Source organism: Carassius gibelio, chromosome A14 (genome assembly GCF_023724105.1).
Source record: "Carassius gibelio isolate Cgi1373 ecotype wild population from Czech Republic chromosome A14, carGib1.2-hapl.c, whole genome shotgun sequence".
Classification (NCBI taxonomy): domain Eukaryota; kingdom Metazoa; phylum Chordata; class Actinopteri; order Cypriniformes; family Cyprinidae; genus Carassius; species Carassius gibelio.
Window position 1 is genome coordinate 22,769,354 of NC_068384.1, and position 24,436 is coordinate 22,793,789.

The 24,436-nt window shown below is 38.2% G+C and overlaps 1 protein-coding gene across 3 annotated transcripts in view; it reads right to left on the reverse strand.

Annotated features, from left to right (window-relative positions):
* Positions 1-1,988: 1,988 nt before the first annotated feature.
* The window catches only part of LOC128026857 (FERM and PDZ domain-containing protein 3-like), a 132,871-nt gene continuing 110,423 nt past the window's right edge, over positions 1,989-24,436 (reverse strand). The window contains exons 3-17 of one of the 3 annotated variants that reach the window (XM_052614093.1): positions 22,113-22,222; positions 21,606-21,760; positions 21,264-21,366; positions 21,051-21,096; positions 19,463-19,567; positions 14,610-14,717; positions 11,270-11,401; positions 10,203-10,322; positions 9,963-10,099; positions 9,476-9,602; positions 9,003-9,092; positions 8,685-8,864; positions 8,458-8,593; positions 7,109-7,948; positions 1,989-6,783 (exon numbers count right to left, since the gene is read on the reverse strand). In XM_052614093.1, the coding sequence (XP_052470053.1) occupies positions 4,007-6,783; positions 7,109-7,948; positions 8,458-8,593; positions 8,685-8,864; positions 9,003-9,092; positions 9,476-9,602; positions 9,963-10,099; positions 10,203-10,322; positions 11,270-11,401; positions 14,610-14,717; positions 19,463-19,567; positions 21,051-21,096; positions 21,264-21,366; positions 21,606-21,760; positions 22,113-22,153 (5,097 nt within the window). In that variant the 5' untranslated portion in view covers positions 22,154-22,222 and the 3' untranslated portion in view covers positions 1,989-4,006. Of the gene's footprint in view, positions 6,784-7,108; positions 7,949-8,457; positions 8,594-8,684; positions 8,865-9,002; positions 9,093-9,475; positions 9,603-9,962; positions 10,100-10,202; positions 10,323-11,269; positions 11,402-14,609; positions 14,718-19,462; positions 19,568-21,050; positions 21,097-21,263; positions 21,367-21,605; positions 21,761-22,112; positions 22,223-24,436 lie in introns of those variants that run through there. The other 2 variants (XM_052614097.1, XM_052614096.1) reach the window with 2 other exon arrangements.

Genomic DNA, 24,436 nt, shown 5'->3' on the forward strand with positions numbered 1-24,436 from the left:
TGCACTGGAAAACAGAAAAAGATCTTTCTATATTCTAGTGGTTTGGAGCAGAGCTATTCATGCCTTTTTCTATTTTTCTACTATTATTATATTTTTAATAGAATTTTTCAAACTTGCATTGCTGCAAGACATTAATTAATTAACTTTGAGTGCTATTGTTTCATACAATTCAAAGCAATTTACTTGAAAGCATTTTAGGTAACACTTTATTTTAAGGTGTCCTTGTTACACATTACATGTACTTATTAATAACAATTCATTATGCATAATTACATGCAAGTACCCTAATCCTAATTAAAATAAAGTGTAACCACATTTTATATAGTGGACTTAAGTACATGTGGTTACATTGTATCTACATTTAAAGAACATTCATGGAATTAACAGCAAACGTCAATCTCACAAGAGTTTCTTTAAAGCGATGTATCAATATTTATTTATTTGATTCTAAGCAGAAAGTACCTGACAAGAAGTGATTCCCTCTGAAGTGTGCCGGCAGAATAATAAAGAAATTAAGCAAATATCAAAACATTCCCTGTCACTAATGCTTCTAACTACACTCTAATTTGATGTCTATTTAATGTTTATCGACTAAAAGTTACAAAATCCAGGTCTTGAACTGTGCATTGTACTGATAAAAGAAGTCAAAGTCTCCAAACCCTATTTTAGATGAATCAGACAGCTCATAAGATTTCATTTGACCTCCAGAGGTGGCTAAACAGTGTTTTCTGAATAGTAAGCACCTTTCAGAAAAAGAAAATAATACGTAAAATACGTTTAAAGTATGTGCCTTCCCGGAGCTCGACAATGAAAAAAGTTATGCATCAAAATAAACGACTGTATTTAGGTGTGGTGCACCTGCCGCTCTTATATATATTGCTGTGCATGTTCTTGAAGTGTCATCAGCTCCAGAATCGATAGGCTTTTTTAAAAACTACATTGAAATCCTAATTCACCTTTACACTTTTGGGGGATCCTGTACCAGTCACAAAACTGCTACTGAGATCAAACAAGGCAAACAAATCACTTTCAGATGCATTTTCCAGATTGTAAATTGATTAACTAACTAACATAGTTGAGAAATATAAATTATTATATTATTAATAACCCATTCAATTAAAAAACATTTTATTTCTTGAATCAGATAACTTGAATGTAAAGAGTTAGATAAAGCTTTTATCCTTTGTCCACTAACCTAACTGATGTATTTTAACAGGGAATGTATTTCATGTAAAATGTGGTTCTACATTTTAGTACATATGAATGTTTGCAGACACAAAAACATACAATAATTACGTATTGACAGCATCTAAATCATAATTAATTTACATACAGTCATGCATGTTTATGAATCCTTTGAATACTTAAAATAATTTATTATAAATTCAGTAGAATCAATTGATTAATTTCTTGAAAATAAAAATATTAATTGTTTTATGTGCTGTCAGTACATTCATATTTCAGCATCTATAAAAAAAACAAAGTAGTACCTTTTTGTACCTGTAAATATTACATACAAATGTCTACATATAAACAGTGTTAATGTTAATGGTTCATGCAAACATTAAAATGTTATTAATAGTAAAGAAATGTTTGTGAATGAAGTGAATTGATACACTTTTATGTTTAATGTATATGTAAACATTGAAGGACACTTGTTATTATTAGTTAATTAGTAAAAAAAACACTTATTTACTCCTATAACCATTAACAACTCTACGAATGCTTTATAATACTTATATGAATAACAAATGATTAAAAACACAATCTAACTCTTTACATATGAGCTGATTAAAAATAACATTTTGTTAATTGTTGTAAATGAAGAACTCACTATATGTATTTAGCCTGTTAATTAATTAGCAATGTAGCGATACATCTATGAATTAACGATGATGGTTTGCAAGTTATATAATGCTTTGTTACTGTATATTTTTAATGAAGTGTCACTCATTATGAATTCGATTAGTTGGTCTCATAGCCAAAACTAAGATGAAAATGTTACTTTTAATATTCTTTATTGCTTTAAACATGACCTTACACACAAAAAGACCACAGTGAAGCAAAAACACTGACAAGAACATAAAGAAGAAAGAAATATGAACATACACAACAAAAGAAGAACCACAGTAACAAATCTCATTTTGGCAATGCAACTAGTCTTTGACAGAAAGTATGTCTGAAAAAGAAAAAGTATAAACATGAGGATATAGTTTATTGTAACATATTTTATAAAAATAATCATGTTACATGCTATATTACACTCTAAAATATAGTTACTATTTGTCTCTGGCACATATTACTATAAATCATAAGATACATGTGATTTGTCTTTAAAAAAAGTTATTTTGATAAATATTTGCAATGTTAGTTATTCTCAAAATGATTTGAAGCTTCACAAATATCACATGTTCTTTACAATAATCATAATTTATTTTTATATGGAAATATTGCAAAACACTAGATTGTATCTGTATTTTCACTGATCTTTTAATGATATAAATGCATCCAAATCTGGAATTAAACAGTCTTTGAGTTGCTGGCTTTACAGAGCCCACTTTATCCAATTCTATTTTAAAATAGAGGTAACATGCAAGACACCAAAACAGTGAGAAGTTAACTATTTAAATGTCACAGTAGTAGAGCCTTACATGGATTATTAAACCATCATTTACCCATTTATTTCCTAGATTGGAAGTGGAGACAGAAAAGTTTTCAGACAGAAGACAGCAGTTGGTTTTATTAAAATACATATAAAACTATTCTGTGTGTGTGTACTGGGATGGGGTTATGTTCTCAAGAGTGCACAACGGATGACATCACATGAAAAAAAAATATAATAAAGTTTTCTACATTTAAGACGTTTCAAATTATAGAATAGAAGAAAAACAATGCAATATTCAAAAAATACTGTGAAACATTGGTTATTTGTGCACTTATATAGGCTTTACATGGAAACAGAATGGTTATGTACACAAGCATTAGCTTAGTGATTGCACTAAATTATGCAGATAGCATGAGTTTAGCCCACTCCTCCAATACAGAAAATTATGCCACTACATGTATGAGGTATGGGTCTGGATGCGTTTGTAGGGGTGAGAGCAAGAAACTATTTATTGTGCGTTAGCAAACAGAAGCGTTTTTTATTTTTATTTTTATTTTTTATCTTGGTCTCAGCTCAACCGTTGTTTCCTTTCAATTAATATTTCAGTGAATTTAAGTCTGCTACATTGTCTGCCCTGGGCAGGTGTTTCCTTCCACTATCTTGTTAGTGGGCTCTTGTGTTCATAAATATTCATTAAAGTTCCAGTTCAGACGCTTTCAGAGGTACAAATCCAGACATGGTGAATGCGATATTGTGAAAAAGGAGTATTTCATGTCACAACAAACAAAATGTAAAAACAAACACAATACCAAATAACCAGTTCTCTCTCTACCTAATGTACAAAATCTGTTACCATGTTATTCTCTGCGATATACATATATATATATATCCACCCTCAGGTCATGTGTTTTAGATCTATGATTTATAATCTATTTTTAGTTCTACAATGTCTCAACAGTAATTGCAATAATGATAATATGTATATTTTTTCGTAATACTTTAAATAAACCATTTTTAGGACACATAAAAACCCCACCAGCCCTTCCCAAGACAGTCACTTTGCTGTTTAAATATAGGAACAACTAAATATACAAAACTAAGTCCATTTCACAGTACCCTTTCTCTAAGAACATGAGAGTGAACAGCCCTATTGATCATCTAGAATGCACAGGATCAGCTGTATGTTTTCTCACTTCTGTGCACATATAATGTTAAAGATCCTTGGTAGGTACTTTCATAAACAAAAAACAGTATATAGTTATGCGGTTATGGAATTTAACAGGTGGCCAACAGAAATGCAAGTCAAAATGTAAACCGATGTATGATCTAAAGAGATTCCTGCCAGAGTGTCCACTAGCTGTCTTTCCTTCCTTCCCCACAATCTCATGCATGAATGAGTCATTACTTGCTGGGCAAGGTTTTGATGGAGCGATTAAGAGAGCCCATGTTGATGGATGTGTGGAGTTGAGGACTTGCACTCTTATTGGGGAGGCTACTAGAATGTCCCATTGCCTCTTCAGCAGCACGAAGAAGAAGGGTGTAGTTGACAGCTACCTCCTCAACCTTAAGTAAAAGCTGAAGTTTTTGAGTTTCAGATCGCACCCCCCTGACCAGCCGAATGAATGTTTGAGTAAGGTTGCACAGCACCTGGAAGCTAGCTGTGACAGCACTTAACATTCGTGAGGGACTTTTCTCAACACTTGCCACACGTCTACATGATGCCCTGAACTCTTTAAAATGAACTGCAAGTTCTTGCTTGTACTCTGCCAGTTTTGCAGGAGGGATACGAGGTTCACCCTCGATTTGGGGACTGTTGGCACACTGCCTTAAAATTGAGAGCAGCTCATTGGCATCAAGTTGTGCATTTAGGAATCCATCAGGTAGTGAGAATGTTTTGTCCTGCAAGGATTGTACCCTTTCCAGGCTAATTTCCAGATTCCCACAGGCCCGCAGATCAATCCTCTGTGTTTGTGGCTCCTCTTCTTCTTCCTCCTCCTCCCCACTGCAATCCTCTGCATTGAGTACCTGAAGTGTTTTGCTGACTACTGGCATTGCCCTTGAGTCTAGGTGCATTCCGGGCAAAACCTGCAGGGGTATGGAATAAGACAGTTCATCTTTTTCACTACTCTCATCAGCAGCTTCACATTTGCGGTAACAGAAGCAGAAGGAACAGCATTTTTCTCTGTCCTCAGTATCCTCACTTGGCAATCCTAAAACCTCAGCGGTACCCTCACGACTTTCCTGAAGCAGCTCCTCTCCCTGAATAAAAAATATCCCCTTCTTCTTTGCATCCCCATCTTTAGTATGTACAGGCTCCACCGGAGTTGGAAGTCTAAGTCCAGTGGCCCTGACTCTTTCCATTTCTTTCTCAAGGCTCTTTGCTTTTGTAGTTTTAACCTCAGCATACAGGGGGGTGCTGTCATTATTGTCTATCTCCCCTATGCTATATCTCCTTTGTAGCTTTTTGTACTGTGGTGCACCCATGCATTCTGAATGGGTAGCGCAAGTAGGCAAACACAATGTAGGTGTATCTCTGGGTTCCTTTGACTCTAGGCTTGTGGAGCGGATTCGAGTGGTTTTGATTTCCAGAGTCTGAGGTTTACGTAATTCTCCTTGAGCATGTGGAGACTTTGGAATTGCTGGGGGTGTTTTGGAGACTGCCCTCTCTCTTCCTCTCTGGTCCGCTGCAGAACCAACAGCTGTATCCGGGAGGCGCATTCCACGGCACATTCTCTTGCAATCACAGCTGCGACGCTGTTCTCGTGAGATCCCAGGAACTTTCTGTACAGGACTTGTGCGCAACTGGCAGGCACATGGGGTAAATGAGGGAACAGGTGAGGATCCCTGTGGTATGAATTCTCCTTGGGATGTTTTAGGTTTTAGAAGCTCCTCCAGGAACTCTAGCTCATACTGCCTGACCTTTTGAAGTTGAGCACGCCGCTCATCTGTCTCTCTGCGCAAACGTGCTGGAAAAGTGGCTGAAATTAAGTTCCTAAAACTCAGGAAGGGAGTACTACGTTGATATTTGACTTTGTTATTTGCCTGGTTCTTGTACTCAGCTCCTGGGATAGTTGCACCCTTTTCCGCACAACTTAGGACAAGTGTTGTGTCTACCAGAACAGGCAAACTTTTAGCAGATTTCTGTGGTTCCACAGGGGCTTTACTCTGGGAGTTCTCTGCTTTTGCCTCTGACATCTCTTTCCGTTCTACTTTAACAGGCATAACTGGTGAGTACTTGGTAGGAGGCAGGGTGCTAGGCTTAGCCAAGCTTGCATCAGATGTCTTTGCTGTGTTCTCTTTGTTGTTAGCTAACTGAAGTCCTTTGGCACGGAGACGCTCATCATCTGTGGGCGATGATGTGTGAAATACAACAACTTTTTGGGCCTGTGGATCTTTCAGACGCACCTGTGGGCCAGGCTCTGGTCGTACCGGACAGGTGCAGAACAAGTCAGCAGCTGGCAGAAGGCCCTTGGAACTTGAAGGCTTAGTGGTCTCACTTGAGGCATTCTCGGCATCTTGGCACATATTTGTTGGACAAATCTTAGCAGATGCAGTTCTATCCACAGGTAAGAGAACAGGTAAGGCTATACTGGTAGTTTCTAGGTTGACTGTACCAGAATCTTTTTCCTGGACACCTTCTGAGGTAATGGAGCTTGTTTTCTCTTCATTAGCTTGAGGCAACTGATCCGTATCGATTTTGGGAGCAGTCTCTTGCTCTGATGCTTTCAGTTCCTCAGATGTCTGCGGTTCAGACTTTTCCAAGCACTCTTTGACAGGGCCTTTTTCATTTTTTCCTATATCCTTCTCACTTTTTGTTTCATGGATCTTCCCCTGCACCACAGAGTTATCAGAGGGGCTGATTCCTTGATTGGAGCATACTTTCAAGGGCACAGTCTTACTTAAGATCACAGGCTTTGGTGGACACCCGCCACGGATCTGACTCATTGAAAAAGCCCCCCTACCAATTGCTTGTGTGGTACAGCCAGGGATTGTCAAAGGGAAGTCTCGCCGACTGAAAAGTCGCTCTTTGTTGATGTGGTGGGCCAGTAGATAGGCCTGGTTCTGATGCTGCTTCATGGCGGACACCATCTCAGACACATCAGTTAGCTCTGATGAATTTGTCTCATGTCCGGAGTCTAGGGACGATTCGGGGGTTATGGCAGCAAGCACAATCAACCCTGTAAGGGAACAGAAAGAAAACAACCATGCTCTTAAGAAATAACATAAGATCACTTCAGGCAAGCAAAATTATAAGGACAAAATGCATGTTCTAATCTAATTTTAACAATTCCTAAAGTGTTAAGATCCTGTTTGTTATTGTGTTGGTATGCAGTAGGTAACACTGCATTGATACTTGTTTTGGGACCTTGATATAATATTAAGTGTACACACAAATAATTTTTAGTGAGTATCTCTGATTTTACAGTTTCTTTTGACTTTCTAAAGATTAATTTACTTATAGACATGTAAAGAACCAGCACTTTTAATAGTACATATGTCCACCTGCTGTCTGTGGTGTCTGCTGGTGATGGTGTGGGTAGTCCTCCGATGCAGCTAGTGCTTCCAGCGCCTGGAGGGTGGACACTAATGCATCGTCTAACTCCTGAGCATGGTCTTGAACCGTCCTAGTGGTCACATTATCAATCAGTGTAACAGGAACGTCCTCTCGACCCCCTGCCACAGCAGCAGAGGCTCTGATTCCTTTCCGACTCTTTTTCGGGTCGTCTTCATCAGAACTGTTATCGCGAAACCCCGGAGGTGGTGCTGCTATGGCAGGAGGGGGAGGCTGCAGTTTTCCTCCTCTGTCATCCATCTCCTCATCTTCCTCATTCCCAGGTAGCGGTAAGGCAATGAGATCAACAACCCCTCCTTCACGGGTAGCACATGCATTTGTGCACTGCTGCAAAACGAGCCTTCCCGTCTCCCCAGTGTCTGTTAAACCTTTAGCTTGGAGTTTTGCTTTGCAGGAGTCACAGAAAATCTTCTGTGAAGGCTCCATTGTTTTCGCTCTGTTCCTGAAGCTTGAGCTGTCATCAACGGGACGGTCACTTTCAGCCACAGACTCACTGCTCTTTAGAGTCGGGTCAGACTTTGTGCGTGAACGACACTGTACCTGCGAGATAAGGTTCTCATTAATGTCAAGCTCCTGTTCAGCTTGTATCTGAAGCTCTTGCAGCTGTTGTTGCTCTTTTAAATGGATGTGACACAGGCCAAGGTGCTGAGATATGGGTGATGCCGATGTCTTCTGTGTTGGCTCTCTACACGACCCCTCTCTCTCTTCTCGCCGACTCCCACTTGGCACTGTAGCACCGGAGCGGTATTGGGCATGGGAGCTTCTGGAATCTAAATGACAGAACTGTCTGAGTGGTTGAACGAGTAGAAAAGATGATGGATGGGAATGAGTCCAGATGGCAAAGGTGAGTCTGTTGAATTGAGTTCTCAGAGATGGAAAAGAGCCTTGTGGGATGTGATGACATGCTGTGATCTTTCTCTTTGGCAGACCACAGGCGATGCAAACATCCAATACATGCTTTAGTAACATGACGCAAAATATACTCAACTTCCAGAAATATGAATATAGCTTGATTAACATTTCAGTTACACCTGCATAAGCTGATTCAAGATGAGGATGGAGAGCTCAAGAAGATGGAGGGATCACTCATTTCACTCACATTTTTACATACATTTTATTTTTAAATGTCCCAAATTGCATATTCAATGCAACATATTTTAGTTCAGCTAGTCAGTGAAAGATGGAAAGCAAAGCAAATGCACTGTCAGAAAATTACATGCAGTAGCTTTGTTTTATTTTGAATGAAATTGCAACAATAACAATAAGATTTCTAACATACCTGCCTTGATCGTATAAGGCTGACCAGGTATCCTGCTGTAGATTGTCCTTTTAGGGTCCACAAATAGCTTGTAATACCCAGAGATCAAACAGGCAAAGTTTGATGCATCTGGCCACTCCATTAATAAGACCAAGGGCTACATTAATTAGTATGGAAACAGATATTAGTATAGTATTGCATTTTAGAACATTATATATTGCAATGCTGTTTTAGAGTATTTTCCACACCTTTGCCTCCACAATAACAACCTCCACCCGGGCTACTCCATGATGCTCCCTGAAGAGCTGGACCTTGGCCACGCGGCTGAACTCTGCTAAGACAGTTGTTAGGTTGTTCTTCAGGTCAATCACATGACTGATACCGTGTCTCGGCCCAACCAACAATGTAGTGGCTGACTGCTTCTCATCCTTTCAATAGAAAAAGATATTAATGAGAAACCGAATAATCTGAAGTTTGAAAGGTAAGTTTGTAATTTTGTAAAACTATGAAAATCAATGCAAAAGTGTCTTGATTATTGTTTGAGAAGATTCTCAGATTCATGTTACCAAGCCAACTGTGTGGAACAAGAAGCCTCCAAATGGTGGAAGGTCATTTAAGACACGCATGTACTGTAGTTTCCCTTGAAGAGGAGAAACCTGCATAAAAACATGGGTAAAGAGAAAATAAAACTGTGCAAGTGCACAGAGTGTGGCATTCAGGCCAGCAGAGGGCAATGCTTTGCTGCTAAAAGGTTTGCTATGTATATCAATGAGAAGTATGAGCAATTAAATGCACTCTTTTTTGCATACCTCTATTTCAACAATACACATATAAACTATGCTCTTAGGGCATAAAATTAACACATCAATACAAAAATCGTTCTGACTTAGACTGAAGAGATAAATGGTTTATTTGCTGCACGTTTCTGCACGTTAACTCTAAAACACAACACAATGCACTGTGAAAGTCAGGTAAAACATCAGTCCTTGTGTTTTTAGTGTATATTTGCTACAAAATATTCATGGTAACCCAGATGTACCTTGTTGCCTGCTGGTGGAGGATGCTGATATGTCTTCAACAGCTGTGAGAGAGTCTTGCAGATGTTTTTCTCCTTGACGGTTGGCAACAGCGTCAAAGGTAGGAAAGGTTCCAAACCCCATTCTTTCCTAAAGATAATGGTACAAAATGTGTCTTCAAAGCATGCAACTAGCTACAAGACCTTATAGTGCTTTTTGATCAGAATCAGAAATACATTATTAATCCCCTGTTAATAATAATAATAATAATGTCTCTTTTGAAAAAGGTTATGCTGAAGGCATGTTCAGCAAAAAAAACACAAGGGCAGCACTGGGCAACTTAACATTTTTAAAACACTCATTAACATCCATTGTTGCATTTAAAATCAGTTTAGTGCACTGAATTTTCAAAGATCCACCTTGTGAATGGATCTTAAGTTATAATGTAATATTTAAATAATGGTGATGATGAGGTTCAATAAAATTTCCACTCTTCAGACAAAGACTTACTCAACGTGCTTCAGAGAAATCTTCTGATTGGGTCTCGCGATCGACACAGTGATGTAGATGTGAAGGGCTGCCAACCTAAGCGTGACATCAGACTTCCAGTCCATCCCAAATCTCTCTTTAATGACGTCATTGCGGCACTGTGGGAATTTGCAACAAATAACACATCAAGAGGCTACATATTAATATAGACCACTCCTGGGAGCATTCGTTTCTTATGTGAATATTCCTGACTGAATCCACCTGTATGTAGAGGTACTCAAATGCAGCGGGGTCTCTCCTCAATAAGTCAGCAGGGTCTTTTGGGAAGAAGCAAATACGGAAAAGACACTTCATTCCCTGGAAGTAGGTCCTGTGAACTACCTGAAAATACAGAATAAAATACACCTTTGAAATAAAACACTAATAAACATTCCAGTACTAAATTGGCACATTGCATTAAGTGGTGAACTGCTAGCATTCATTCCAAATTAAATCTATTATCCTGTAATTCAGGTTCTTATTGAAAGAACAGTCACACCGTTCCATTACAGTATATTCATATACAATGACGTCCATTAGTCTGAGACCACACTGAAAAGAAAATCTGTGATTGAAAATCTAATTTAAACTAGTGAACATTTATGATTTGGAATAACTGAATTTAATTCAAAATGTCATTTCTGTTGCTAATCAAATAACTGAATTAGTGACTGAGCATTTCAAATGCCTTGGACAGATGGTCAGATGTACCTGCTTCCATTGAGGCACGATGCTTTTGGAATATTTTCCAATCATGATGGATAACATTGGCATCAGGCATAAATACTATCACCCAAACGTGAAAATTCTGTTATTAATTACTAACCCTTATGCCCTTCCAAACCCGTAAATCCTTCATGACATTGTTTAAATAGAACTTGTGACATCAGTGGTTCAACCGTAATGTTATGAAGCTACAATAATACTTTTTGTGCACAAAGAAAACAAAATTATTTTATTCATCAGTTTCTTCTCTTCCATGTCACTCTCTGTAGCCATATATCCATATTGCATTTCTGGGCCTTGTTTGTGGTAGTTGTGTTGCTGCCTGTGCAAAAAGCTCTCGAATTTCATCAAAAATATCTTAATTTGTGTTCTTAAGATGAACAAAGGTCTTACAGGTTTTCATTTTGGGGTGAACTATCCCTTTAATGTTGTTTGTAGCAACTCGTCATAGAAAGCTGGTGTGAAGTACGTTGTGCTCCACATTGAAGGCTGCTTTTAAACCGTTTGAACTGTAGAGAGGAGGAAAAGCATCAGATGGTGTTTTTTGGGTGGCGTTTACTCACATGAGACAGTGGCTGGCTTTCCTGGAGCAGATGCAGCCTCTGATTCTGGGCCAGTCCACCAGACTCCAGCACCAAAGCGAAATGCTCGATGTAGCGTAGAGAGAGGCGATCCTGCAGCGATGATATCACATCCTGTGGCAAATGGGAAAATAATTCTTGAAATCTGTAGTAACTAATGGTTGTGGTTTTTAGTTCCTAAAGCATGAATTATGCTGTATTACAAGCAGTTATAATTATCTCAGATATTACAGTGCAAAGCAACAGCATTGGCAGAGTGTAAACTACAGGAGGACAGTAAAACACTGAAATCAACACTCTTAGTCACCCGACCCTGAAGTCGTAGCCTAATGGTTAGAAAGTTGGACTCGTAATCCAAAGGTTGTGAGTTTGAGACTTGGGCCGGCAGGAATTGTAGGTGGGGGCAGTGAATGTACAGCTCTCTCCAGCTTCTGCACCATGACTGAGGTGCCCTTGAGCAAGACACTGACCCTGTATGTGTTTTCCTATATGGCACCTAAACTCTGGAATAACCTACCTAACATTGTTTGGGAGGCAGACAGATTACAGAACCATCTCTTTAACCTGGTTTACACGTAACATACTAATATGCTTTTAATATCCAAATCCGTTAAAGGATTTTTAGGCTGCATTAATTAGGTAAACCGGAACCGGAAACACTTCCCTTAACACCCGATGTACTTGCTACATCATTAGAAGAATGGCATCTACGTTAATATTTGTCTGTTTCTCTCTTATTCCGAGGTCACTGCAGTCACCCGGATCCAGTACGTATCCAGACCAGATGGTGGATCAGCACCTAGAAAGGACCTCTACTGCCCTGAAAGACAGCGGAGACCAGGACAACTAGAGCCCCAGATACAGATCCCCTGTAAAGACCTTGTCTCAGAGGAGCACCAGGACAAGACCACAGGAAACAGATGATTCTTCTGCACAATCTGACTTTGCTGCAGTCTGGAATTGAACTACTGGTTTCGTCTGGTCAGAGGAGAACTGGCCCCCAACTGAGCCTGGTTTCTCCCAAGGTTTTTTTCTCCATTCTGTCATCGATGGAGTTTCGGTTCCTTGCCGCTGTCGCCTCTGGCTTGCTTAGTTGGGGTCACTTCATCTACAGCGATATCATTGACTTGATTGCAAATAAATGCACAGACACTATTTAACTGAACAGAGATGATATCACTGAATTCACTGATGAACTGCTTTTAACTGTCATTTTGCATTATTGAGACACTGTTTTCCAAATGAATGTTGTTCAGTTGCTTTGACGCAATGTATTTTGTTTAAAGTGCTATATAAATAAAGGTGACTTGACTTCACAGTGTGTGTGTGTGTGTGTGCACTTTGGATGGGTTAAATAAAGAGCACAAATTCTGAGTATGGGTCACCAAACATGGCTGTGTGTCATGTCAATTTGACTTTTTTTTTTTTTTACTTCAGAAATGGATGACAAATATTTATTGAGGTTTCCATGTGACCAAAGGAAATACTGTGTTCAAACACTCTGTATTGAAGCACCAATGCGTGCTTGTGTGGAGCCTTATTGGGTTTGATGACAGTAACTCTAGCTATAGGTGATAGATAGATTACTACGCTGTGTTCTATCAGCGGGATTGAGATAATCTGCTTGATGATACTGACCAATGGCTGAAGATATCATTTTAGGACAGATTGTGAGAAAAGTTAACCACGCCGTGATCCGACAGATGCAGGAGAGGTAAAAGCTCACTAGTTTTTTTTGGCCTGAAACCAACAAACCTCAACTACACATCTACACCTCCAAAAAAGTATAGAGCCTTTGAAAGCTATAATTGAATAAAAACTGTATTGCATTTCTTACAGTTGATCATAGTTCTTGGAATTATTATTTTATTTTTTTAAAATCTGGTGTAACGTAAGATTAGCTGTACAAAAGAAAGTTCTTACCCTTTTTACCTTTAGCTTTCAGAAAGAAAAATAGAATGTTGGCTCATGAAGCTACATTACTATATTCTGTAACACTTTAGAACGATGGTCTGAGTGCAGGAAATACTACAGGACAAATGAACAGTAATACAATAACACTTGAGCTACTAATATTAATACTGAAACAGGATTATCTAATCAGGAAGTAGTGGCAAATTTAGGACTATTAATAGTTAATCAATAATTTTTGAATGAGAGAAGCATCATTAAGAACTACTAATTAACTATGAAATAATGGTCCAGATCACTAGTAGCTCCTGCACAGTGACTAGGTAACACTTGAATCGTAAGGTTGTAAAGTGAGAATAATCTCATTTAAAAATGAGGATTTATTGTCCATAAATTGTTTTGAAAGAATCTTTTACTTAAGAAAGCATTCAAAACAAAAGCTTTAATATTCTTAGAATTTCTCACAAGCAGTTCTTTGGATGAAATCACATCTTTGCAATAGAAAGTGATGTGTGTGCAAGCACCAAATGTCCTCATTTTGACTGCTTTACAGAGGTCCCAAAGGATCTATTCTAGATCCAATCTTATTTAAACTTCATATGAATGATTTGCCTAATGCATATCCAAATGTCAATATTCAAATGTATGCAGATGTATTTGTACCTCATGCAAATTACATTCAAGAAGCATCCTTCAGTCTCACATCTGCATTCATACATGTTGAGAATGACTTACTAAATCTGCTTTATTATAGAATATTGAAAAAAAGAAGTGTGTATGAGAGTTACAAAACAACCAGTTGTGTAGACAAATTCTATTGTGTTTCTAAAAGGGGAGGAGCTTGATATTGTAAATGTAAATATATATTAAATATATAATAAATGAATTAATTGTGTTGTATACGCAGTAAGGGAGTTTTTTACATTTTACACTTTTTAGAGCCATCTTAAACAGTGACTCAAAAGTAAACCAGATCTGTGATCTTTGCCCCCCCCCCCCCCCTTTTTATTTGCGTATAGTGTAATGTTAATGTTACGTTTTTTTTTATTTGTCATTGTGTTTCTCTTTCCTGTGTAGGGACTACATATGTAAATTAGAAATGTTTCTATAATATAGCATGTTCATTTAAATACTTTGTCCCTATTTAACAAAAAGGTCCAGTTCTCTATAACTATTAAGTAAGATTAATGCTGCAATAAACTCCTAATTTGCTGCTTGTAAATAGTTAATAAGGTAGTTGTTAAGTTTAGCTATGGGTTAGATTAAGGGATCTAAAATATGGTCATGCAGAATAAGGCTATAAGAACACGTGCTCATAAAAAGCCAGTATACTATTAATATGCATGCTAAATAATAGTGAGAACTGATCATTAATTAGTATTACTGGGAAGAGTTTTCCCAATACACTCACCCTAACAGTGGTGCGGCTGTCAAATGTAAAGGATTTGATCTGTCCATTTTCAAGAAACACCTTCAACACATTTGGTATTAGAAGCAACGAGTCGTCCTTAAGCATGGTCTGAAAGAAACAGGAGAGAAAATAGTAAGTGAACCTTGAATGAGATATTAGAAAAGACTCAATAGGATAATACAGAGAACCAATAAGAAAATCTAATATCTTCAAAGTGACAAAGAAAGAATGTAAAACACATGAGAGGACTTTAACTGTATGGAAAACCTGAAAGGAAAAACATTAACTACAAAACAATGGTTAAAGGGAAGATCTTTCTTTCTAACTTAAGAGCAATAGTATAAATGAATTGGAAATATTACCAAAACTATTTTCTAGTCATAAAGAGTACAAAATTAAGCAGAAGTCATATCACATTCATTACATATCAGCATATATACATGCAGATCAGCTGGACACAAACATTGGATTCAATTGCAGCATATATTTGGAGCTAAGAGAGGAACTCTTCAAGGCATCTACATTATTTCCAATAAGAAAAATTAAAGGTGCACTAAGTAATTTTTTGTGTGTTGAACTAGCTCGTGCATTTTCCTGGTTCAATGCCTATGGTGTCATTGTTGAAACCCTGTTGCTGGCCAGATCCAATCCAAAACCATCGATCCTCATTAAACTGAAACAGTCTGCTGTCTTTGAAACAATCTGTCTCTCCTTCTCTCTAAACTGGACATTACTAGAAGTACACTGTACTATTTTGAGCCTAATCTAATGGCAGATCCTTCAAAGTGGAGTGCCTCAAGTTTCAGTGCTTGGCCCCTTCCTCTTCAGAGAATTAGGAAAATCAGACCCTACATGCACAGTTCTTGCACAGACTCTAGTAATCTCAAGACCGGACTACTGCAATGCTCTATTGGCCAATAATACAGTGCACAGCAGTTTGTCTGGTTTTCAACCAAAATGGTCCATGTTACGTACTGCCACCTCTTTTGGGCTTTCGACTCTTGAAATAGTTAACCATGGGTCATGCTAAACCCCAGGTAAACTGAATCCTAGGTTATCTTGCATCACGTTTCACACTGCTTATACTTTACCCAGGGTTAAAACTTAATCATGGATATTCATAAGCTATATTTATATTCCTATATACCCCGGGTTAACGTCTGCAACACTATGCTGTGGATGTTTTATGAGTCTGTGGTGTCTAGTGTCATTTTCTATGCGGTAGTCTGTTGGGGAATTAGTATGAAGGTGGCGGACAGAAATAAACTGGACAAATTAATTAGGAGGGCTGGGTTTATACTTGACGTGGAGCTGGACCCTGTTCATGTTGTGGCTGAGAGAGGGATGTTGTCAAAACTTAAGTCAATCATGGACAATACTTCTCACCCACTACATAGTGTGCTGGCCTATCAGAGTAGCACATTCAGCAAGAGACTGATCACTTTCAAGTGTTCCACTGAGCGCCTCAGAAGATCCTTTATACCTGTGACCATTAGGCAGTATAACTCCTCTCTATAAGACATTTATGAGTAATGCATGTTCAATTTCTCTTGTGCAATGCAAATTTCAATTCATGTGCAATAAGGGATTTTAATATGCAGTACAATTTATTATTATTATTATTGCTTATTTATTAATACTAGTGTGGAATATATACTATATAACTATTGTACTTAATTATTATTATCACACTGGACTTATTGTACACAACATTTATTATGTTATTGCACCTAATCAATTTTATATTTGATCTAAACTACCATTTTTATTGGAATAGTCATACATTATTATTTGTGTCTTATTAATTTTTAATTTATCTATGTGTATAAATTTATCAAATTTTTTTCTTGTTTTCTTTTTCTTCTTTCTTTATTTTTGAGAGCAATTGTAACATTTAAAGCAATTTCCCCCTGGGATTAATAAAGTTATTTGACTTGACTTGACTTGACTTAAAGTCCTTATTTGCATATTTGTGGTGTCAGTGTCACTGATTGGACGAACACAGCACAGATCCTGTTTGCATGGCTCTTCTCACAGCAGTTATCCTGTCATTTAAAAAATGTCGCCATGTACGCCCTCCTTGGCTGTTTTAAGCCTCCTGAGACTAACAAAGGCAAGAAAAAGACAAAAGGACAAAGGAAAGACAACACGGAGCAAGTTATATAAATATTTCTTTGAATTTATTTTAAGTGTGGAGAGATTAGTGTTTGTTTATAGCCCCATCTTGGAAATTAAGGGTCGCTTCCAAAAGTCATCACTAGTAGTGTTTCTTTGCTAACAGCACATTTACTGACAGTGACTGGATATGCCACTTTTGAATGGCACAAACAACTTTCATGTACTTAGAAAATGCTTTTGAGAGACCACATTGTGGAAATCAACACTTCTCTGAAAGATGCTATTGATGCTTACAGAATGAAGAGTACGGGACCATCGCTCAACTCATTAGAGTCAGGATTCCACCATTTGCTCTGTGGTTCATCAGGTATACTACTTCTATCATCTGCTAAACTTATCGTTGTTTGACATTTCTTACTTCTTCCCTCAATTGTTGAACTATTAACATAACTCGTGAATCCTCTTACTGACGTGACATGAGCCATGCTGCCATATTTCTGATTGGTTCTCTGTCACTAAGTATCAAAAGGAGTGCTAGCCTAAATCTTCTAAATCACATGTGTGAAATGTTCCTGAACGTTCTGGGGTTAAAAGCAGTGTTTAGAAGGGTGATAACCTGGGGTCAAGCACAGTGTGAAAGCCCTTAGCTGTCTATACGACACTCAAGGCTCTGATGCCTATATTCAGAACCGTCCAGGTGTAAATGTGAATAAATGTTACTATACATCTTTCTGAAACAACCAATGACAATGACTTTGGATGTTCTCCTTACACCCGGTACAGAAGATACTGCACAGTAAAAGATTAATGGCATTTAGATGCCTGTAAGTTATATAAATTATTTTATTTTGTCATGGAAAAAAAGTGTTCAAAAATGACTTAGTGCACCTTGAAGTGGATGAAAACCTTGAACATAATTTTGTATCAAGAATGAGAGGTCATTACTTTTAGATAACATCCTTATCTCCGAATCATATTGATTTGTGGCCGGTTCCACATTATATTTGGAGTAAGTGTCATAACTTTCTATCACCTGATCGATTGATCTTCCACCGAGTGTCATCAATAAAATTATTTATTGTAATCAAATGCTGAGAATAAATGAGTTCTGATGCATCCATTAACTTTCTATATGAATGTTTTGGTACATTTGGCAAGTGTTTTACCCAAAGTCCCTTTAGGCTTGCTTTGTGGAGACATGTGCAAAGTGCTATTACACTTTATACACAAATACAGAATGGGAACAAATAAGCAAACGTCAATTTGGCATGTCAGTTGGGATCATGTTATGACAGGCGGAGAAGTGAGCAGGTTGCCTAACTCTATTTCGTACATTCAGCACAATCCCAATCAACTGCACGTTTGCAACGGCGTGAGATGATGTGATATGAATAATAAGTCCCACGTTGGCATTTGTCTTTTAGCCTAACGCCTTTAATAAATCGTAGCAGCTTATTTACTCTGTGCTGACAGGCAGGTTTTAATGAAGAAAGCCCCGCTGGCCCCTGCTGTTCACACAAGATGGATTGACATGATTAGAGCAGGCTCAGGTGAGGGTGGTTTGATCTTTACCGATTTTGGCCCTCTAGGCCTGATCAGCAAGTTTCTTCTTCCAGGAGAGCTGCACACCCCTCCCATCGGTCCGCTTTATTAAATTGGTGCGACCAGCACCCAAGGGTGTAGTGTTGACTCTTCCTTGCTCATAAGGCAGATATCAAACTGTATGGGACATAATCCATGGACATTGACATTAACATGGGTGCCATCGACCCATGTTCACCAAGAGGAGATGGCAGCTGTAGAGCTAATGAAAAGCTACGAATGAATGAATGTCTAGGAACAACATTTAAGGTCATGGGGAGGCTGTGCCTTTCTCTAGATGGGATGCTACCTTATTCAATTTGCACTAAGTGAATTCTGAAACGCTTCAAAGGAAGCTGACGCTGAGTTCCTCCATGTAGCTCTGTTTCCTAAACACCTCAAACAGAAGCAGAGGGAATTACTCAAAGCGCCTGCTCTAAGAATTTCCCTTTTCAATAGCCATATGCAGAAATAAAAGTCAGTCTATAGTAAATCCAAATAAATCTCAGCAAACAAACTAGGACTCATATTCTATTCAGAGAAAGAACATCTGTCAATATCTGCCCGGCTGACTTCAATGCAAATCTACTCTACGCACATGAAACAGAGAAACTCTAGAGCTCTTTCATTCCAACCAAATCAAGCCAAGTCAATTCAAAGCCATGTGTTTTCATGTATGTGCTTTAATACAGTCTGAGTTCAAAGATGGTGAAGGAAGACGAAACCACATCAGAAGCGCACATATTTTGGATTAATCCTTTTAGCTTTTCGAAACGTTGGACCACATCTAGAAAGCACCATCAGAGAGGGATTTACGTGTGGGCCCTCTGGGTAACATCTGATGAAATGAGATGAGCCGGAGATGTTGAGACTTCAATATTGAAAGTCTGAAATGACAGCCATGTAGCACTCCTAGTAGCAGACACTAATGATTGACACTTTGTAAATACTAACGAATATTAGCATGAACAGACTGTGAACAGTCACGTCACAAAATACCTTGAGTCCATTCAACAAACTCAAATCTTACAGTCCACACAAGTCAAATCAGGAGCTATTGAGTCTATCCGGAGTCTCATTACAGCACTTAAAGACAGCTGTGTTAGCACACATATGACTGGGGTGTGATGTGAGCAAGAGACAGCAGCACATACTGAGTCTGGGTCGCTGATGGACACTTGCTCAGAAAAGCGCACTTTGGGGGGATTGGTTCGCAGACGAGCTTTCTTGGCTGCACTTATGAAGGCAGACTTAGGTGACTAAGGAAGCAAAAAGAAAGACAAAGGGAGGGTATGAAGAAAGAAAGAAAGAAAGAAAGAAAGAGAAACAGACAGGAAAAAGGTTAAGACTTGTTTCATTTAGAGTAATACCTTTCTCCTGTTCCTAAAACTATTCTAAATATTATCTGCAAATAATTCATAATATCTTATGCAGTTTTGCTTCTCAAGTAAAATGATCTTCTTTTATGCACACTTATATATTTTTACTTGAAGACAAGACAGTGCAGTGCACTTCAATGCAGCAGAAACATTTTGTGTTGTTTCGACAAAAAGTGTTAGAAATAGCATGCAAATGGTAATTTTACCTTTGATTAATTTGCATAAAATATTGAATGTGTTTACTGTATATGCTAAATATTCTCTGACAGAACTGGTAGCAACTGATTTTAAGAATTCTGGATTATGTAATGAGATTCCAAAAATTAAGTACTCTTAATTACAGTATATTACATTTTATAATGCTCAATCAGATTACAGCTACTTTTTTATGATTACATAATTACATATTATTCATGTAATAGCAGTAAATTATATATTGAAACATGAAATTGGTTGAAAAATGCAGCTCTCAAGCAATTAGGCCATGTATGAAACTAATGATTATTCAAGTTACTAAAGATTGTTGATGTATAGCTGTGAAATACTATATCTTCATCACATCCAGTGATTTTTAGTTACTGTTGATTCTGGAAGTCTGGACAAAGTTTTTCACACCTGGAATACCTAAGGTGTGTAATTTACATGTTTGTTAATTTAGTTATTATTATTTTATTTTCATGTTTACAGATCAGTGGCAGTTAATGTTCACATTGACATACAAGTAAACAAATAACACATTTCTATTTTTAGTGTTCAAGTGTCTAAATAATGTATATTATTTTAAATATTTATGATTTAATTAATTATTAGCTTTTTATTAACTCAGAAACTCACTGGAATTCTTACATTAAGCCCAGTTTGGGAAACCCTGCTTAATGTAATGTTTAATGCATGATATTTATATAAATGAATTAAATGTACTTAGAATGGAAGTACAGCTGGAGTTGTATATACAGAGGATCACTTTCTTCTATTAACAGCTATAGGTTGTACACTGCAAGCTCAGTAGCAACCAAGGTCAAAGTTGAAATTGTTTAGCACTGTTACAGATTGACCTGCTTGAAATGTGAGAAGTGTTAATGTTCAACTGAGCTCAGTGCATTGGGGAACGTTGACACAAATCATGCATGACATTTTCACTCCTGAGCTTTAGTCTCAATATACTACATTAAGTTATGATGTATGTGTAGTATTTATGTAACATTGGCACAATGCAAATGTGTATTTTTGTACATGAAGCTGAACCTGAATTTCAAATTCCAGTAAAAATGTACACACCGAATTGAAATTGGCATAGTAGTTTGACTTTAACACTGAAATTTAATGTAATTTCGATGGGATGAAGCATAATGTCCTTAACTACCTGTTGTGGTTGCAGCACAGTGAGAACAATCGAGTCCTTGCACCGCCTGCAGAAGAAAAATACATTTTGGCAAAGGAGCTGCAGAATTCAAAAAGTGTGTCTTATCTGAAATGAATTCTCTTATCTGATGGAGACACATGGAATAGAAATACATAAAGCACAGTCATGCGTCCAGACAAGGCCCTTCCCTCTGGTGACAGTAAAGGGTGTTACCTTACAAGGTCTATGACTTTCTCCCGGGGCGCGTCGCTCACAAGTTCCTGGTGGATAGCAAGGATCTGATCTCCGGGGTAAAGCTTGCCGTTTGAGGGTCCGTCTGTAAGGGAGGAGTCTGTAAACTTGTGTTGTTCTTGATTAGTTAAATCCCACTGACATTGTTTTCTTGTCCTACAGTGGATCTTGAAAAGTACGTGAATTCCCATTTGATTATAGAGTCATCTCAAATCTGAAGGCTCAAAAGTTCTTAAAAAAAGATGAAGCTGACTGGCTGGCACACCAGAGACAGGGGACAAGAGACATCTGCCCTATAGCTCCAGACAGAGACACATGTCTTACCTTCAGAGACAGAGCGTACAACGACAGGCCGTTCGCTGCCGGCAATGAACCCAAAGCCGTGGCTTGGATGGCGTTGGATGCAGACCTGTCGAGCTGAGCCAGGAGTCAGGCTACCACTGTCCATACCATCCTGACTGTCCTCTAACACCACAGAGCTACCAGATAAGACAACAAAGGTCTTAAGTATCCATAAAATGAAACCTCATTTCTATGTAGACACAAATGACAAATATATATTCCAACTAAACTGGCTTTGTATTGTGCATGATTTGTACACCTATCCCTACATTAGGTTTGCAATATCTAACAAGAACTGGCAATTACATTCACACAGACAGTCTGTATCTCGTATAACAGCAGGCCATTAAAAAAACATCAATGCTTTGTGCCATTTTTTGATTCAGTGTTGTATAGATGAGGTGCTTTCCTTGTGGGAAGATAAGGTAATGGCTCTTTTATGTTTCCCATTGTTATCATTTGACATGAATTGATTATTAATGACTGCACCTGTCATATTCCTCTGTGTGCCCATCCTGGACCCAGGCCATCCCCTGAAAGGACAGAACTGGACCTTGTGAACCACTTCTGAGGGTTGGCTCTGTTTTGTACACATTCACCTGGGTAGACAAAGATGATGAGAAGGTGAGCTGTAATTTATAGGAGGTAACACCTTTTTTAATCGTTTCTTTCTTTCTTTCTTTCTATGATTCACACTTTTTATTTTCCTTCAATTCATGAGTTCACGCTTACATATAATTAGCTGAGGTATGGTATGCGTATTTGGCGTGCTGTCTGGGGAAGGGCTCCGAGCTCGGGAATGGCCCGAACCGAGAGTAACCCCCCCACTTCCACGTCTATTATAAAGTGAACTTGAAGTGAGGAGATGGGGTGGAGGAGGGATGCTGATTGACCGTCAATGGATAGTGGTGATTCATCGATGTTTATACTGTGGGATCGATTACTTGATTGCGGTCCACCTGTGTTGATTAGGCTGACGTGCTCCTCCCGAATCTTGTTACGATAACATCATTAGGCAACACAGTACACTCCTTTTTAAAATAGAGGGTATTGTGAAAGCCCCTCCCACTAGACTACAAATACCACATATGTCAGTCACAGTTATGCAGATTGCTAGAACAAATCTAAGAAAAAAGAAAAAATACAGGTTTTTATATAAAAAAAGGAAAGATAATGAAAAAATACAATATAAATGTTTATGTTGCATCTTACCACCTGGTTATTACCCTGTATGCTCAGTCAATCATGTTTCCATGTTTACTAGTTAGCTATAAAACATTATTATTATTTTTTCTACCACCTTCACCATTTCTATAAACCGTTCTTGAAAAGACAGCATTCTGTTGAACACCAAACTCTCATAATAATTTGTCTCCCTTCCCTACTAATCTCAACATTAGTGAGTGAAAAAGATGGATCGCCTAGGATATAAATACTTGGGCAAAATGAAAAGCAGCATATTGATACTTGAATTTGAATATAATCACGAGCCACAGACCAAAAATCCTGTATTTTCTGCACCATCAATTTTCAGATCTCTCATCCTCAAGAAGTGGTTTATCTAGCCTGCTATCGTGTTTCAATGACGATCATCTAGTATATATTTTATTTCCTCAGGGGGGAAGATGATGGTGTTCAGGAAGTGAGGAAGAAGATTCACATGAGATTTGCTTTAAGTGTTTGGGTGTGCAGGATTCAAGAGCCACACTTGATGGCACCTCCAACTGCATGCACTGTGATGATTTAAAGATGAAAGGTTTAGTCTTGCTTATTTTCAAGGACGTAAATTGCCACATGGAGTAGGTTCCTGGGGATCCGATGTAGAGCTGGAAGCTAAGAAGAGTGTGCGGACAACCCCAACATCCAGCCCCCATCCTCCGCTGGACCATAGCCTTCCGTGGCTAATGTTAACGGGTTGATTGCTGTTTCACATGCTGTTGAGAAGCTGAAGCTGAACTGGACCAGTGTATAGACTTCACAGGCCATTGTCATTCTTTCAAATCCTCCATTTGGAGATCTTGAGGTTCTGGAAGCAGCCATTCTCAGCCTGATTACTTTTGCCATGCTACTTTCAATCATGCTACATGTGACTTCACCACCATTCTGGGTCTAATGAAGCAGGGTTATTCAGAGATGGCAGCTCTGAAAGAGATTGGTGCCATAAGTGAATATGAAACTGGGGCATACATTGATGGATTCCAAACTGCAAAGCAGCATGTTTCCGGCAACTTATTCCTCACAGAAAGGTTGAGGTCTGCTGCCTTACTGATAGCACATGAGCAACCTCATAGGGTCATCAATAAAACCTGTAATTAAGACCTCCTCAGGAAGACCATCCCTGATTTGCCTTTCTCCTCACTTAAAGTTAAACTTTCGCACCTGACATATCTCTTTGTCTTTTTGGCAGATTAATGTCAAACTTATTGCCTCCTGCCAAATTCGTCTGTCAAGTCACCTTTATTTATATATCGCTTTAAACAAAACAGATTGTGTTTTGATTGTGGGGCCAGTTCTCCTCTGACCAGACGAAACCAGCAGTTCAATTCCAGGCTGCAGCAAAGTCAGATTGTGCAGAAGAATCATCTGTTTCCTGTGGTCTTGTCCTGGTCTTAAGTCAAGTCTTAGACAGTGTTCTAGGTTATTACATGATGAGTTTTTAGGTCCTATAATTAGCACCTCTGTTTTTTCAGAATTTAGCAGTAAGAAATTATAATTACTGTTTTTTATGTCGACTGTGCATTCCGTTAGTTTTTCAAATTGGTATGTTTTGCCGGGCCTCAAAGAAATATAGAGTTTTGTATCATCAGCATAAC